The 16,311-nt window shown below is 40.8% G+C and overlaps 1 protein-coding gene across 2 annotated transcripts; it reads right to left on the reverse strand.

Annotated features, from left to right (window-relative positions):
• Positions 1–898: 898 nt before the first annotated feature.
• LOC126390212 (aminoacyl tRNA synthase complex-interacting multifunctional protein 1-like) lies at positions 899–14,224 on the reverse strand. Of its 2 annotated transcripts, none has more exons than XM_050044406.1 (4): positions 13,778–14,224; positions 10,515–10,720; positions 5,312–5,480; positions 899–3,351 (listed from the first exon to the last, which is right to left on the reverse strand). In XM_050044406.1, the coding sequence occupies exons 1-4, from the start codon at positions 14,175–14,177 to the stop codon at positions 3,185–3,187; spliced, it is 942 nt and encodes a 313-aa protein (XP_049900363.1). In that variant the 5' UTR covers positions 14,178–14,224; the 3' UTR covers positions 899–3,184. The 2 variants fall into 2 exon arrangements, with proteins under 2 accessions (XP_049900363.1, XP_049900362.1); XM_050044405.1 differs by having other exon boundaries at positions 10,515–10,723.
• Between the last annotated feature and the right edge of the window lie 2,087 nt (positions 14,225–16,311).

Below are 16,311 nucleotides of genomic sequence, written 5' to 3' on the forward strand. Positions count from 1 at the left end.
AATTACAGTAACCATTCATTGTCAGTGAATGGTCTGGACCAAGATTGAAATGTGACATAAGTGATATTTCCATGGTCCACTGCCATAGTGACAAAACATCTAAACATTTTGACCAACAGTGCTTACACAATGCCAAAGAGACTTTGCATTTTGGGGCCATTGACTATTTATATGAGAAAATGGCTTAGTTTTGACACATGAGTTAACTGTTTTGGGAGAGATATGACCTTTTGCAGGTGAGCCATGGTGTTGTGCTGAACCATCCAGGCTATTTTGGCAAATGCATGTAGAGCTTGGAGAATGTCATTTCTGTTTCAAGAAATGAGCCAAAGCAATTGAGAAGGAAACTTGTGTTTGGGGGCCTTGACTATTTATATGAGAAAGGGACTTAGTTTGAAGCATGAGTTAACTGTTTTGGGAGAGATATGACCTTTTGCAGGTGAGCCATAGTGTTGTGCTGAACCACTGGACTATTTTGCCAAATGCACTTAAAGCTTTGAGAATGTAATTTCTGTTTCAAGAAATGAGCCAAACCAATCGAGAAAAACTGTAATACCATTAAGAATTTCCATAGTAGGACTAATACATCCTCCTTTTTATAGGTTTCCTTCTGGGAAAAGAAGATGTCCTTCTCCAGTCTGTGAAATGAAAATGACTGACATGTTTGGTACATAACAAGGTTGATAACATTCCCTCTCAGCGTCCCCGTTCTCTGGCAAACAATTACCAACAACATCGTGTCTCGGACAATCTGTTCCACTTTTTAGTTCCTGAATCACATCCCCCTTCTTTACATGCATTATTTCACTTCTTCCTTTACAATGAGGGAAGGAGAAGTTTGCGTATTGGTCTTTTTATGGACTCGCTTTGAGTTGTAGGGGGAAAAAAACAAAAACAGTTTGTTTTAAAAACCAAAACACATTGGTTTATTTTTGTGCCCTTTACATTATAAATGGGCTTAATATCAATAGACACAAACGTGAAATAGGACGTATAAAAGCTAAGGTTTAACTGAGCTGTTACAATATCTAAAGAGCTGAGTAACAATGTACACTGTAGCAGGATAGATACAAAACATCATGGCTGAGGATACAGTTAATAACAAACATCTGCGTTCACATCCAAATCATTGATTCACATCAGTTTAGTGGGATTCTTTTGTAACTACATATTGAGAAGGGATGTGGATGTCAACTATAATGTGCTCTAGGTCAGATACATCTAAGGCTTGGCAGTATATTGATAATTATATCAATATCAGGATATGAGACTAGATATTATCTTTGATTTTGGATATCATGGCATTGTAAGTGTTCTCTTTTCCTGGTTTTAAAAAGAACTTACCAGACTGTTCTAGCTGTTCTATTGTTTGCTTTTGGTAGTCATTGTTTTCACAAGTCTCAAGTCTTTGTACTCAAGTCCCGAGTCAAGACTGACAAGTTCCAAGACAAGTTCCAAGTGAACATTGAGTTTCGAGTCCTGAACACGTCATAATGTGCTCCTCACCAAATGTAATGCCATTTTAACAAGAGTAATAATAGATTTTCAAAAATCATGACTGCTTTTTAAACCTTGTTCTTATTTGTTAAAACAAGTTTGTTGGAAGTTGTTGCATCTCCAAAAACCATACAAAAGACATGCACACAACGTCCAGTGGAGTGGGTCCTGGACTAAAGAAATGTCTGGCAAAGTAAAAAACAAATATGTCCGCACACTAGACAGAAGTCTGAGGAAAAGCTGAATGGCTCGAAATGTCACTGCATTAAAATCCTTCAACAGGAGCTACGTGGTGTGCAGACTGACTTGTTTTTTACTTTGCGGTTGTTGCATCTCCATCCATCATTTTCAACCTGCACGTTTTGCATACCGCATAGTTTTTGTACATGAATTAAATTATACTTGGTCTAATTTTTTCCAACTGTCCCATTAGTTCTTCATGTTCTCTCCTGCGACTTGATTGGATGATGTCACATTGGTTCAAAGCAGATCTGGAGAATTAAGAGTCAACATACTGGGAATGAGTAGCCTCAATATTAGCTGCTTCAGGAAATAAGTTGATTCGTGGCGCACTTTTTAAATAGCGTACTTTTTAATCTTTTAGCTTGGGGGAAGGTATCGTGTATTTTTAAGTGAGAAGCTCAAGTCCAAGTCACTGGTGTTAAAGTCCAAGTTGAGTTGCAAGTATTTTTTGATTTTGTCAAGTCTAAAGTCACCAAATTTTTTGAATCAAGTCATGTGACTTGGCTCCACACTTCTGGCCTTTACCCACTTAGTCATTATATTCACATTACTGGTGATTCATCTAAAGTCTCACTGTGTAAATATTTTGTAAAAACACCTATAGTCAACCCTACAATATTGCCACAATACCTTTATCAAAGTATTTAGTCAAAATATTGTAATATTATATTTTCTCCATTTCGCCCAGCCTTAAATAAATGCCTCCATTTCCCACAGCTTATTTGTACTGAAATATAACACACTGAACTTTTTCTATCATGTGCCAACATAGACTTACACAGACTTAAAGTGATGGAGCTCAAAGAACTGTCCTTAAGCAGTTCCTGCAAAGCGTATTTAGATAAAACTAAAGTAATTTCCCTACTCATTTCCAACTAATTTCCATACTATCAAAAGAAAGTGTAACTGTTTAACTCCCTTTCAAAGGGACTTCTGCCCTGTTGAGTTTCATCCACAGTTCAGTGGAAATGACCTCTGTGGCGTCAGGGGAAAGCTTTTACATTTTATCAGATATTCCCCGACTAAGAGGGATTCTTTGCAAGAATTTCTGTTTTCTTTTCGCCATGCTGGGTATGACTGTGTGCTCTATGTTCTCACAAACTCACCACACACATACTGTACATTATAATGGGTACTGTAGTGCCCTCCATTGGCCGAAAACCAAACTTCAGTTTTTCATAATAAAAACTTAACAATAATGTTCAATGTCTGTCCAACAGAGGGCGACACACTCTTCACTATCACTTTCCTTCCTCACAGGACAAAAGTATGTGAACACTCAAACATAACACCCATGTGATTGTTGGACATGTCGTTCCAAAACTGAGGGCATTGATATGCTGCTACAGCGGCCTCCTCTCTTCTGGGAAAGCTCTCCACAACACTTTGGATCCTGTCCGGCAGCAGGGAATTGCACTGAGCTATTTCAAGCAGCTCTGTTAGTTTATTTGATTTCACTGTCACTCATCGTTTGGGCTTTGCACACTCCCTTCCCGTCGACTTCAAAGGCAGCGCCCTTGTAGGTTGCAACACACTGGCTGTCCGTGCGTAGGTCTGGCTGAATCTGCTCCCACGCCTTCTTTTTGGGGTTCAGCTCTTTGTCTGGTTCACCTGCAGTCAAAAAACCAGTTTGATGCATTAGAAGAACCTCCTTTGTTCTATAATAATCCATCTGAAATGCACTTTTTACGAGTCCAGGGCTGACTTTGTACACATCCTTGCAAAACTGACTCAGAGCAGTAAAACTATGGGCAGTAATACGCTGCCTAAAAATCTCCTGGGAAGGCTGTCCACAAGAATATAAACACTGGCTGCAGGGATTTGTTCCCATTCAGCCACAACAGATCAGAGAGGTTTGGCAGTAAAGCCTGGCTCACAGTCAGCGCTCCAAATCCTCCCAAAAGGGGTTAAAGAGAGCCATTTTTAATGCACCTCGCTTTGTGCACACGTTCAAACAGGAGTGGGCCTTTTTCAAACTCCTGCCAAAAAGTTGGAAGCACTCTGCTGTTTAATATCACTATTGTTGTTTTTTTTCCCAGCAAGAAGGTTCAACAACGTTTATTCCCTAAAGACAGAGACATTTTGTTGAGAAATTCTTTTAGCAGGGTCAAAATAGCGACAATCATTCACTCACTTATGTTATAATATTCCAGTGTTGGTTGTGAATAGTTTTATGCTAATAATTAAATGTAGTTTTATAAACCTGGTTCTGGAACAAAGACCAAGCCTCGAACACATCCCATTTCTGCCCAAAAGTATTTAAGCACACCTGATGCATTCTCTTTCTCTTCGACGCATTTCTCTCTTCATCCCTCCATCCCTCAACCCTGCAACCCTTGAAACTCAACCATTCATCCCTCACCCTTCACCTCCTCATTCCTCTATCTTCATCCTTTCATCACGCACCCTTCGACCTACATCCCTTCATCCCTCAACCCTTCGACCCTCATCCATTCATCCCTCCTCATTCCTCTATCTTCATCCTTTCATCCCGCACCCTTCGACCTGCATCCCTTCATCCCTCAACCCTTTGACCCTCATCCATTCATCCCTCACCCTTCACCTCCTCCATCTTCATCCTTTCATCCCGCACCCTTCGACCCTCATCCCTTCATCCCTCAACCCTTGACCCTCATCCATTCATCCCTCACCCTTCACCTCATTCCTCCACCTCCATCTTTTCATCCCTCAACCCTTCGACCTGCATCCTTTCATGATTCAAACCTTCAACCCTAAACCATTCATCCCTCACCCTTCACCTCCTCATTCCTCCATCTTCATCCTTTCATCCCTCAACCCTTCGACCCGAATCTCTTCATCCCTCAACTCTTTGACCCGCATCCCTTCATACCTTAACCCTTCGACTCTCATCCCTCCATCCCTCACCCTTCACCTCCTCATTCCTCCATCTTCATCCTTGCATCCCGCACCCTTCGACCTGCATGCCTTCATCATTCAAACCGTCGACCCTCATCCATTCATCCCTCACCCTTCACCTCCTCATTCCTCAATCTTCATCCTTTCATCCCGCACCCTTCGACGCGCATACTTTCATCCCCAATCCTTCGACCCTCATCCCTTCATCCCTCAACCCTTGACCCTCATCCATTCATCCCTCACCCTTCACCTCCTCATTCCTCAATCTTCATCCTTTCATCCTCAAACCTTCGACCCGAATCTCTTCATCCCTCACCCTTCACCTCCTCATTCCTTAATCTTCATCCTTTCATCCCACAACCCTTCGACCCAAATCTCTTCATCCCTCAACCCTTTGACCAGCATCCCTTCATCCCTTAACCCTTCGACTCTCATCCATTCATCCCTCACCCTTCACCTCTTCATTCCTCCATCTTCATCCCTTCATCACTCTTCACCTTCCTCGACCCTTCATCGTACATCTTAACAGCCCTCCATCCTCATCCTTTCATTCTCTAATCCCCCGATCCTCACCCCTTCATGCTTTCCTCTGAACTCATTACCCATCATACGCAATAACCCATTATAAATCTTTATCTTATTGGTCCTTGTCAGTGACTCTGTGTGTGAGGCGACAGTAGTTGGGTGTTCATACCTGTGAAGCCCTGGACAGTAACTCTGTCCCCTGGTGCTGCTCCATTTGGAGGTTCAAGGATTTCAACCCTGTCTGCTGAGCTGGCGCACACGATCATAGCTTGCGACACAACTCCTCTTGTCTTGGCTGGTTTCAGGTTACACAGCAGGACTGCCATGCGGTTCTGCATCTGTATGAGGGACGGAGGAATGAATACATTTATACAGCCCATACACCCTAGACAACAGAAAACAGAGAGAGACCAGAGGCAGCTTCTGCCTAAAGCTGAGAGGAAGAAAATACGGTTGCTATTTTTAGTCACCTTATATATTGAGTAATATTGGATACTATGCAGTTACACGTCATCTTAATTATTAAAATGTGACATAAAAGCAGGTTTAACAGCTTTATTTCAATCATTAAAAAAAAACGTCAAAATTCTCTGTCAGCTGAATCTCCTTAAGGCTCGACTATTGCAGCTCTCTGTGTCTGAGTACTGGCCTGCCATCTTCTTCTCACCTGCAGCTGGTGCAGAACGCTGCAGCAAGACTCCTCACTGGTGCCAGAAACAGAGACAGCATGACACCAGCGCTAGCATCCCCGCACTGGCTACCGATCGAATACAGGATTGATTTTAAGGTTCACTGCAGAACTTCTCTGCCCCTACTCCAACTCCTGACCTCTCAGATCCTCAGAACAACGTCTTTTAACTGTCTCACATTCGAGGCTGGAGGGTAAGGGAGATCCTGCCTTTGCGGTAGCTGCTCCAAAGCTCTGGCATAGCCTTCTACTCGCAATCAAATGCTCACCCTCCATTCACACATTTAAGACAAATCTTAAAACATACATGTTTTCAATGGCCTTTGGTGGTTTTAATATTTTAGTATTTTTTAATAATCTTTTTTTTTTAATGTATGTAATTGTTCTTACCAGTGTTATTCTGTTTTATATTTGTGTACATGTTGCATTGCTATATATTAGTGTGTCATTCTTTTAATTTGTACAGCACTTTGGTCAACTGTGGTTCTTTTTAAATGTGCTGTATAAATTATATAATATAATAATATAAACTTGATTTGATTTCATCTATTTGCATTCATTTGTGATGTTGCCAGGTTAGTCAAACTTTTCCCCCCACAGTCAAACAACTTAATTTGCCTCACCGCTGTGTCATGTGCGTACAGATATACTGTACGCACATGAGAAAATGGACCAATGTATTTGCAGTATTGTCTGGTTCCAGTTCTGGCAATAACAGCAATGTTTAAATATCACTAATGCAACAAATGTTTGGGGTGCATGTTTTGCTGGTTGCTGTCTTTTATATGCTAAAAAGTGGTTGTCCACTGATGGCAACCAAAGGCTAAGAAAATGGTTGCTCAAAACGGTTGCCAATGGCAGCCTGGCAACTGTTACCGTCGACCCCTGTAATATCAATAAAAATACCGTTCCTTCAGGTACATCCTTTTAGTATTAACTATATGTGTAAGAGCCCCAATGTGTGAATATAATATAAGTTAATTCATGCTAAATTCATTCCAGACATTGTATAAAACAGAGATAGTGTATAAAAATGCAAGAAGACTAAAATGCATGTATGTTGAATTGTAATAATGGCACTCCCCTTTCATTTACTTTTCAGTAAGCGTTTTAAACTGTACTCCATCTCCTGTTATTCGCATCTGTTACTGCGCCTACAGCTCATTAGTGGCATTTTTGATATTCAGAGGGAGTGCCACCACAACATGAATCCAGAATCATTTATGTTGTTACGATAAATAATTTGAATAATTTTCATTTTTAATTTCTTGCCAGGGATAGCATATAAATGACATGAAACATTATTAAAAGGATAACTTCGGTATTTTTCAACCTGGGCCCTATTTCCCCGTGTGTGTGTATGATTCATGGGTACAACTCGTACTAAAATTGGTTCAGTATTGAGGGAGGCGGATGCAGCTAGCAGCCGCGAGGTAGATATGGGGGCAAACGCATCCCGTATAAGTTTGCACATTAAAAGTGCTTTTTTTCGCCACTGACCAGTTCAGATCGCCAGTGTTATCTCTGTAAATAGCATACTAAGTGTTTCGAACATTGTTTATATATCATTACCTCCACTGTGTCTGTAGCTCTCTCTACTCGTGGGACAGCCGTTTTCTTGAGGAAGAGGTGTTTCGGGATTGGATGTCTTCTCTTCTTCGGCTGGCAGTAGTCATCTTGGGAGAAGTGAGCACTGCAGACCCGATGGTCTGCAAGGCGCAGTGTCTGGACAGGAGTGTTAGCATCCATTTGTAGCACAACTAGCCACAACTTCAGCATCTCGCCGTCCGACAAAGGCAGCCTATGAAAGCTGTACGGGGTGTTGCGCGACATCCTGTTCTTGCAATTCGGATAAGCACAAACACGAACCATTGTTTTCAATCGATGCAGTAAAACTCTCAACTGTACTCCGGGACAACCAGCGCCACTCGGAGCGGCGCTCAGCATGGCTCCTCTGTTTTCTTCTGGCAACAAGCAAAGCTCTCGTGAGATGACGTCACACACAGCCCAGAGGAAGTGAAAGGTAAGGGAAACGCTTAGTATGCTATTTACAGAGATAACACTGGCGATCTGAACCGGTCAGTGACGAAAAAAAGCACTTTTAATGCACAAACTTATACGGGACGCATTTGCCCCCATATATATCCTCGCGGCTGCCGACTGCATCCGCCTCCCTCAATACTGAACCAATTTTAAAACGAGTTGTACCTATGAATCATAAGCACACATACACATGGGGAAATAGGGCCCAGGTTGAAAAATACCGAAGTTATCCTTTAAACATAAGAGACTGTGCGTTTATTTTGCCTAATATTTATTTTATCAAAGTATAAACAGACAGTCAAAGACTATTTCCATCAAACCAAAATGCATTTCTTCAAATATTTCACCTTTGTCTGCTTTACAGAAATGGAGAATGTACTCTAGATAAAACCGTTCACAAGACAGTCAAACAAGATTAAGATTTCAGACTTACTGGTTTGGTCAGGACTCTGCATGAGCCAGTCATGTGTTTTCACAGACTGTCTTTGTGCAGGGGTGTGCTGTCATGTTGAAACAGGAAAGGACCTTCCCCTGACAGTTGCTGCACAGTTTCACACACACTATTGTCTAAAATCTGGGCAGGAAACCTCAACATTACAGTTTACAGTGAAAATGCCATTTTATGCTGTGAAACAAAACCACATAAAACTGCCCCAGGCCAAAAGTATGTGGACAATGAACCAGTCAGAAAGCAGCAGTAGCAGGAGAAGTTTGTTATTCAAGCTGCAGTCACAAAGGACTTAATAAAGCTGTGGTACAAAATGCCAATGCTGATCTAACATCTTGTCTGTGTGCATGGAAAGGTTGCCCTCTGAGGATATTTGAATTAGGCTTTACAGCTTTTGGCAAAGTCAGGCAGCGTTTTAGATCCATGACCTCAGCAGACATGTGTTTCGATTTAAATGACACACTATATGACCAGAAGTATGCGTCCACATTCTTTCGGTTTGGGGCTGTTTTCTGTGTCTTGGGGGAATATGACTGCTACACCATACTGTGATGTTTTAGACAAAAGTGCAACTTTGAGGCAACAATTTAGAGATGGACATTTCCTGTTTCAACATGACAGTTTCCTGTAGAGGAGCCTGCACAGAGTCCTGACCTCAGTCCCATCTGACCCCTCTGGGATGGACTGGAATGCTGACTGTGAACCAGATCAGTGCCAGACTTCACTAATGCTCTTGTGTGTGTGTTTATTAATCTCTACGTTATTTCTGGGAGATTGTTGCAAGTAAGCCAATTCAATAATTAAAAAACTTCTGTGACCTCGTTTCTCTTTATTGTAAGAGCTGAATGATTAGTCTGCTGTAGAGATGCAACAATTAGTCAATACGTGCATCTTAAGGTAATTAATTGGGTGGCACGGTGGTGCAGTGGTAAACATTGTCGCCTCACAGCAAGATGGTTCCTGGTTCGAACCCTGGGTGGAGGGTTCGAACCAGGTGTCAGCGTGGGTTTTCTCCGGGTACTCCAGGCTTCCTCCCACAATCCAAAGACATGCAGGTTAATTGGTGACTCTAAATTGTCCGTAGGTGTGAATGTGAGCGTGAATGGTTGTCTGTCTCTATGTGTCAATCTGGCGACCTGTCCAGGGTGTACCCTGCCTATCGCCGAATGTCAGCTGGGATAGGCTCCAGCCCCCCACGACCCCCAACAGGATAAGCAGTTATGGAAAATGAATTAATGTATTTTGATAATAGATTAATTGATAATAGCAAATGCTTTAGTCATCTTCCAAACAAAAATGATCAAACATTTGCTAATTTCAGCTTCTTAAATGTGAGAATTTGCTGTTTTCCTTTTTCATTTATGACCATAAACAAAGAGTTTTTGGATTTTGGACTGCTGGTTGGACAGAAGAAGCAAACTGAAGCCCTCACGTTGGGCTCTGGAAAAATTGTGACAATAATCTGTAGACTGGTCAATAATAAAAATAACAATCATTATTTGCAGCCCTAGTCTGTTGACATTTTACTGAAAATTGATGTGCAGTTTTTTTTGTAATCCATTTATTGTCCCCTTTCCTGCTTTATTCTATCGTATAGATTTGTAAATTAAAAATCTTTGGATATTGGACTGTTAGTTGGACTGACAAAATGAGAAATCCAACTGCCTCATTTTGGTTTATGGGAAACTGTTGTCAGCATATTTTCTCGTTTTTTTTTTTTTTTCACTTTTTGATAAAAATTACAGATAAAACAATTAATCAAGACAATAATTAGTAGTTAAAGATAAAACACAACGACTGGCCAGCTCACTTAGTGTAAAAGCTCATTGTACAGGCAGGCAGTCCAAAAATGCATCAAGGCACTCTGACTGTAGTTAAAAATCCTTTATTAATACATGAATATAAATGGATTTACCCATGTATTAATAAGGGGTTTTTAATGGAGTTTTCCACTAAGTGTCTCATCCTTGAAGAGCACCTGATTTTTTTTTTACAAGTTACTACGCAGAGCCTTAACCCAGTGCAGCACTCCATATTTTTTCCTCATTATCAAAAGAATTAATAGATTTATTGTTAAGATAAATTAATCTTAGGGTTGAAATCCTACTGATTATATCTACAAAAAAAAATCATGATACTAAAGAAATTCCATATTCCCTCTACAAAACCGATCATATTTGAGCCTGACTGTACCTGGTCCAGAGGTATGTGCTTCGCGAGCTCGCTGACCACTGTCCTGGGAGAAGCCTCCCCAACATCGACCTGCCCCACATACAGACTGTCGGCCTCTGGAAGCTGCAGAGCTGTGATTATACGTCCAACACGCAGGTCCAGACAAGACACGTCCACCTTGGCCTCCTCTTGGCTCGTGGCTGCCTGCTTCTTCTCTGCTTTCTCCCCTGCTGGCATCAAAGAAACACAAGCACTGTTATAATAATCATGCACCCAAACTCAGGGTGGATTTAGCCTTGAAATATTCTTTCATTGCCATTTTTATTTGCACTTTATTTGCTCTGTGAGTGGAAATCAGATGTAATAATGTGGCAATGTACTGAGCATCTTCAGCACAGGTCAGAGAGTAGATTTTCATCAGGTTGAGGAGAGATTTTATGCACCTGTGTTATTAAACTAAATGTGCATGACATCATGAAAAGGTTTTTTCAAAAGCACTGAAAATATTTCTGCGAACTGCTAACATACATGAAAATATCATAGTGGAAACAATTCTGGACAGCTGCCTGAAATCTGCAGCATATAATGAATGTTTTACATATAACTTGGTTCCAAATTTCTGTCAACGGCTTGAGAAAGACCTTTTCCTGTTTTAACACGCCGTTGCCCCCGGCCCCCGACACAAAGCCGATTCCTCAAAGCCTCACTCAGTTTGTTGTGGAGAAACTTAACTGAACTTCACAGAGCCCCGACCTCAACCCTGGCTAACACATTTAGGATGAACTGGAATGCAGACTGGGAGCCAGACCTTATCGTTCCCAACGAGTGCCTGACCTCACTAATGCTCTTGTGGCTGAATGGAAGAAAATCCAGTGGAAAGCCTTTGAGGAGAGCGGAGGCAACATGAGAGCGGCTGTGGTTTTGGAGTGAGTTTGTTGAAGTACATACAATGGAAAATGAGGACTGAAAGAGGTTTGCCTTCTCCCTAGTCTCCCTCTTTCTCCAGGAAAGATTCAGCTCCAGATAATCTGCTGCTGGTGTGAGCTCATGGTTGTAATTGCTGACATTTCCCTGACTAATGGGGTTCAGTACTTCATCCTGAGATGGTTGTGTGGAGAATAAAAGGTTAACAGAAGCCAGCCAGCACAGGTCTTGTGTCCAAATCTGTCACTGCTGCCCTCTAACAGACACTACAGGGCCCTGAAATGCTGCACCTACAGACTGAGGAGCAGTTTTTGCCCCACAGCCATACACACACTGAACTCTCACCCCCAAGTCCCCCTCCCTCCCCGACCACCACAACAATTTTAAATTGCACTGCCACGGACAGATATACTTTAACTGCATATGCACTTTATCTTGTCCTCTATATAGCACCATATTTATATTATTTTAGCCTTATCCTATTTTAATGTGTAGGTATGTGAGTGTGCGTTGAGTGAATGGAACAGTTTTTCTTTTATGAGAGGCAGCAAATTTTGTTGTAAGCGAACATGTAATGACAATAAAGGCATTCATTATTCATTATTATCAAATAGTGTTTCCCATGTGTTGCCATCTGTGGCTGGGTTTAGGACCTAGGTGTCTCAGAGATGATGGATCTGAGGTTTTGGTTCTCAGACTGGGTTCAGGTTGGGAGCAGACTTTGACACAACAGCTATGAATTTTTGCAAACGTTAAGCAACAAGGCTGGATTTAGGGTTGCAGCAGTAGACCGTGAAACCATATAGCGGGATATGATCACTGATCACAGGTATCATAGTGTACATTTGCTTGTCTGCTGTATTGAAAAAACGGGACTGAAAATCTTGCTTACACATGCACCTTTCCTCCTCAAATACCTGTCAGACTTTTTATAAATCCTTACATTTAAAAAATGGGTTCAAGTTTTTATAATATCTATCTTGATAAAGTTGCTGGCTGGATTACAAACCAGTGTACTACTGCCCCACAAGTTACCTGCATATCAGTGGGTTTTGGCCATTTCATTTAGTGCAAATCTCTTGAAGAACTGGCACCGCTTAAATACAACAAAGACGCTGCATTAATTGCTAATGCTGTGGTCCTGCATCAAAATCTAATCTTCTCAAAATCTAACATACAGCTGCAATTGACTAAAAAAGTGCAATCCTAATTGCTAAGAGTCCAGAGTAACGTATTCAGACTGCTTGTGTTGTCGATCAACAATGTAAAACCCAAATGACATGTTTGGTTTATATCATGGAGACAATGAGATGAAGCAAATCCTCACATTTCAGAAGCTGGAACTGGCAAATGTTTGACATTTGTACTTTAAAACGTATATCAAAATTGCTGCATAGTTTCTCTCGATTGACTATTTGATTAATCAACTAATCTGGAGGTTCCCACCAACAGCTAGAAGAAGCCTTTGTCAATTACGCCCCAAAGCTATGAAACACACTAGCTATAGATATCAGAGAGCTAGCTCACTAAAAGAAAGCTAAAAATGTATCTGTTCACTTTAGCTAGCTCTGACTTTCCTGATACAGGTCTGAAACTGTTTCTTTTTATGCTTCACTCTAATGCAACTCTTTTTTTTATTTTTTTTTATAAATCTTAACTGTATGACTTTATGAATCAGTTATTCCATGTTTTAAACTGTTTTAAATGTCCTTTTATATTGAATTGCCTTGTTTATCTGTTTTATGTCCATTATGTCTATTTTCATGTGAAGCATTCAGTGCCCCTATTGTAGAGCACTTTGTGCTGCATTTCTTGTATGAAAGGTGCATATAAATAAAGTTTATTATCATCTTAATAATCTTTATATAAAGCTGTGATTAATCTAATTCACACAAAATAAAATAGAGAATAGAAAAATAGAGAATAGAGAATTTCTTGGGCCAGGTAGTGGGGGCCAATATGCAGAGCAGCTTTATTTAAAAAGCACATTTCAAATCACAGAGACAATTTAAATGGCTTAACACAGGTAATGAAAACCATCAGTTAATCTAATAATAAATAATAATAAAACTGGATAAAATCTATTAAGAAATGGGTCCTCAACATGCATATTTCGATTGTGAGATGTGTAAGGGGGTTGGGTCACTGAAGGTGCAACCACAGTAATGCTGTTGTGTCTGAATGGGAGCAAATGTCTGCAGCCTGGTCCCACAATCCTGTTTAATAAGAGCACCCAGAGGGAGAGGAGGGCTGTCAATAATGCTCATGCAGTCATATATAGGTGTGATGTTGCCAAAAGTATGTGTACACTAACATTACACTTGCATGTGGTCATTGAACGCCCCCCTCTCTGAACTCACCTTTGGGCTTGTTGTACGTGGACACTCGGCCACGGAAGCCCATCTCATGCAGCTCCCGGCGGACAGTCCTGGGGCTCACGGTGGCCCCGGAGGCGGTCTGAAACTCGGCGGTGAGAGCCTCCACGGAGGGCAGACAGTTCTCCAGCGCTACTTTCTCCAGAACTTGACGGTCCTCCTCTTTGAGCTTGTGCGGGCGGCCGCTCCGGGGCAGAGCCGTGGTTATTCCTCCACGTTTCCACTTGAGGATGACAGCGCTCACCGTGGACCGAGGAAGGTTCAACAGGGCGGAAATCTCACGAACAGACTTTTTACACAGGTGACAGCCCACCACGGTGCCCCGCTTGAAGTCACTGAGCTCCTCACTACGACCCATCCTGCCGCAGATGTTTGCAGACTGCATCTTGCATTGATTTCTCACCTCCTCCTCCTAGTCGACCCTTTTCTTCTTCTGTGGTTTATGGTGCTTTAGATGCTTCTGGGGACATTACTGCCGCCTACAGGACGAAAACGCATTGCATCAATCACAATCATACTCAATATATTTGCTAATAAGACAGAAATAAGTACTGTACAGGCGCAGGTATGGATTTCAGAGGGGACCCCCCAACATTTGTAACATGTGCATTTAGCCCCACCCCCAAAATAAAAACACTAAAGCAGCGGAGGACTTTTATCATGACAAAATTAAAGGTATTTACACCATAAAATGATGCACAAAACGGTGCATAAAAATCACCAAAATGCAGGAAGTTAATTGTTTTGATGCAACCCCCCTGTTTCAATTGTGTCCCCCAATGCTGAAATGAAAACTAAGCCCTTGTACAGGTAAACAGAGACATTAAAATACATAATGAGAGGCACATTTAAAAATAAGATAAGAAATAAAAAGATAAACTATACAAGAGCAATTACAGTCAAAATTACACTGCGAGTGTGACATAGTAGTGTGATTAGAAGCTGCAAAGTCAGCAAGGTATAACCTTCTGCGACCCGCACTTTTGTTTGGTTTTCATTTTTAATTTCTCCCAGCTATATTTGGGATTTATAGGACCTGATAAGTATAAAAAACTAAACACTGTCAACACTAATAAAGTCCCTATATCATCAAACATGATGATAAGAAAGTCCTAATGTCCTTCAAGGAGCTGATGATAAATTTCTTATGTCATTAAATGAATACTTTCTAATTAACAGTGTCTTAACTTGTTACTGTTGCTAAAATTGGTGCAATCTGTTGGCATGTCAAACTACAAGTGTTAATAATCATAGATAAACAAGTTTCAACCATTAAATCTGATCAGGTTTTGGACCTTGTCTGTGTTTGTGTCAGGGTTGGCTCCAGACTGACTTGGCAGAGATGGCTGCCATTTTGTTTTTACATGGATTGGTGTCCCACTACCACTAGATGGCACAAAAAGTGTCCACGAATGAGGACAGCAGGTCTAAGTTAAGCAGAATGAAGTATAAGGTCCAGTAAACTCAAAATGTGATGTCCTTGTATGAGGACACAGGGTCTCAGGAGGATAGTGCATATAAACAGTATATACCAGATTATTAATATGATTAGGTAATGATACTTATTGTTTGACTGTATTAATATAAAAATATATTACATAATGTAGTGAAACAGTACAACATATAATAGTACTGTCTATCACTTAAGTTGTATTCTATTATAGCCTACATAGCCTACTGTATGAGCATGTTTTAGAGAGAGCCCGAGAATAGAGAATTTCATTGCAAATGCTTCACTGGATTTATTGTGCATATGACAATAAAGAAATAAAGAACACAATGTAGTATATATAGTACAGTAAAATACAGTATGAGATAAAGCATACATAAGGTGAAATGTAGCACTGTTTTAGTAGTATAGTACTACAATATTATCACAGAATAGCTCTGTTTTGCATCTGTGGGATGATCCTGTGGCTGAACAGGCTGCCCATATAGGCTACATTCAGTTGGAAGGTTATATTAAGTTCACCCGGCTGAGGTAGTAATGCAGTCTATTACAACAGTTTTGCAAAAACATCTGAACTTAATAATGGTTATAATGTCCAATTTTTGTTTGGTAAACAGATTAGAGCGGTATTGATTCAGCTGTATATGTGTCTTTCTCAGGGGTTGTAGTGTGTGTTTTGCTGACAGATGTTTCTAACAATTTTTCCATCCTATTTATATCAGCGAGGGTAAAATAAATAACATAAACCTCTCTTTCTGTGTGATTTAATGCAGTTCAACATCATCACAAACTACAGCCTCCAGAGTGATCATACAGGTAGATTTCATTTTATTTTTCTCCCCTAGGAATGTAGCATGCATGTGTGGTGTCTTTGCAGACTGTGGGAACACATGGGTTAACCCCAGATAAAAGGGTGGGTGGCGCCACCTTGTGGTAGCTCAGTGACACTAACATTATAAAAACTTATGATCTGATCCTGCTACAATTTGTGCCCCAGATATTTGCAAGTGTTCTCTGGTTCTATCTTATCCCAAGTTTGAAGAGATTTTCGAAATTGTCCAAACCATTT

The sequence above is a fragment of the Epinephelus moara genome, chromosome 5 (genome assembly GCF_006386435.1).
Source record: "Epinephelus moara isolate mb chromosome 5, YSFRI_EMoa_1.0, whole genome shotgun sequence".
NCBI lineage: Eukaryota > Metazoa > Chordata > Actinopteri > Perciformes > Serranidae > Epinephelus > Epinephelus moara.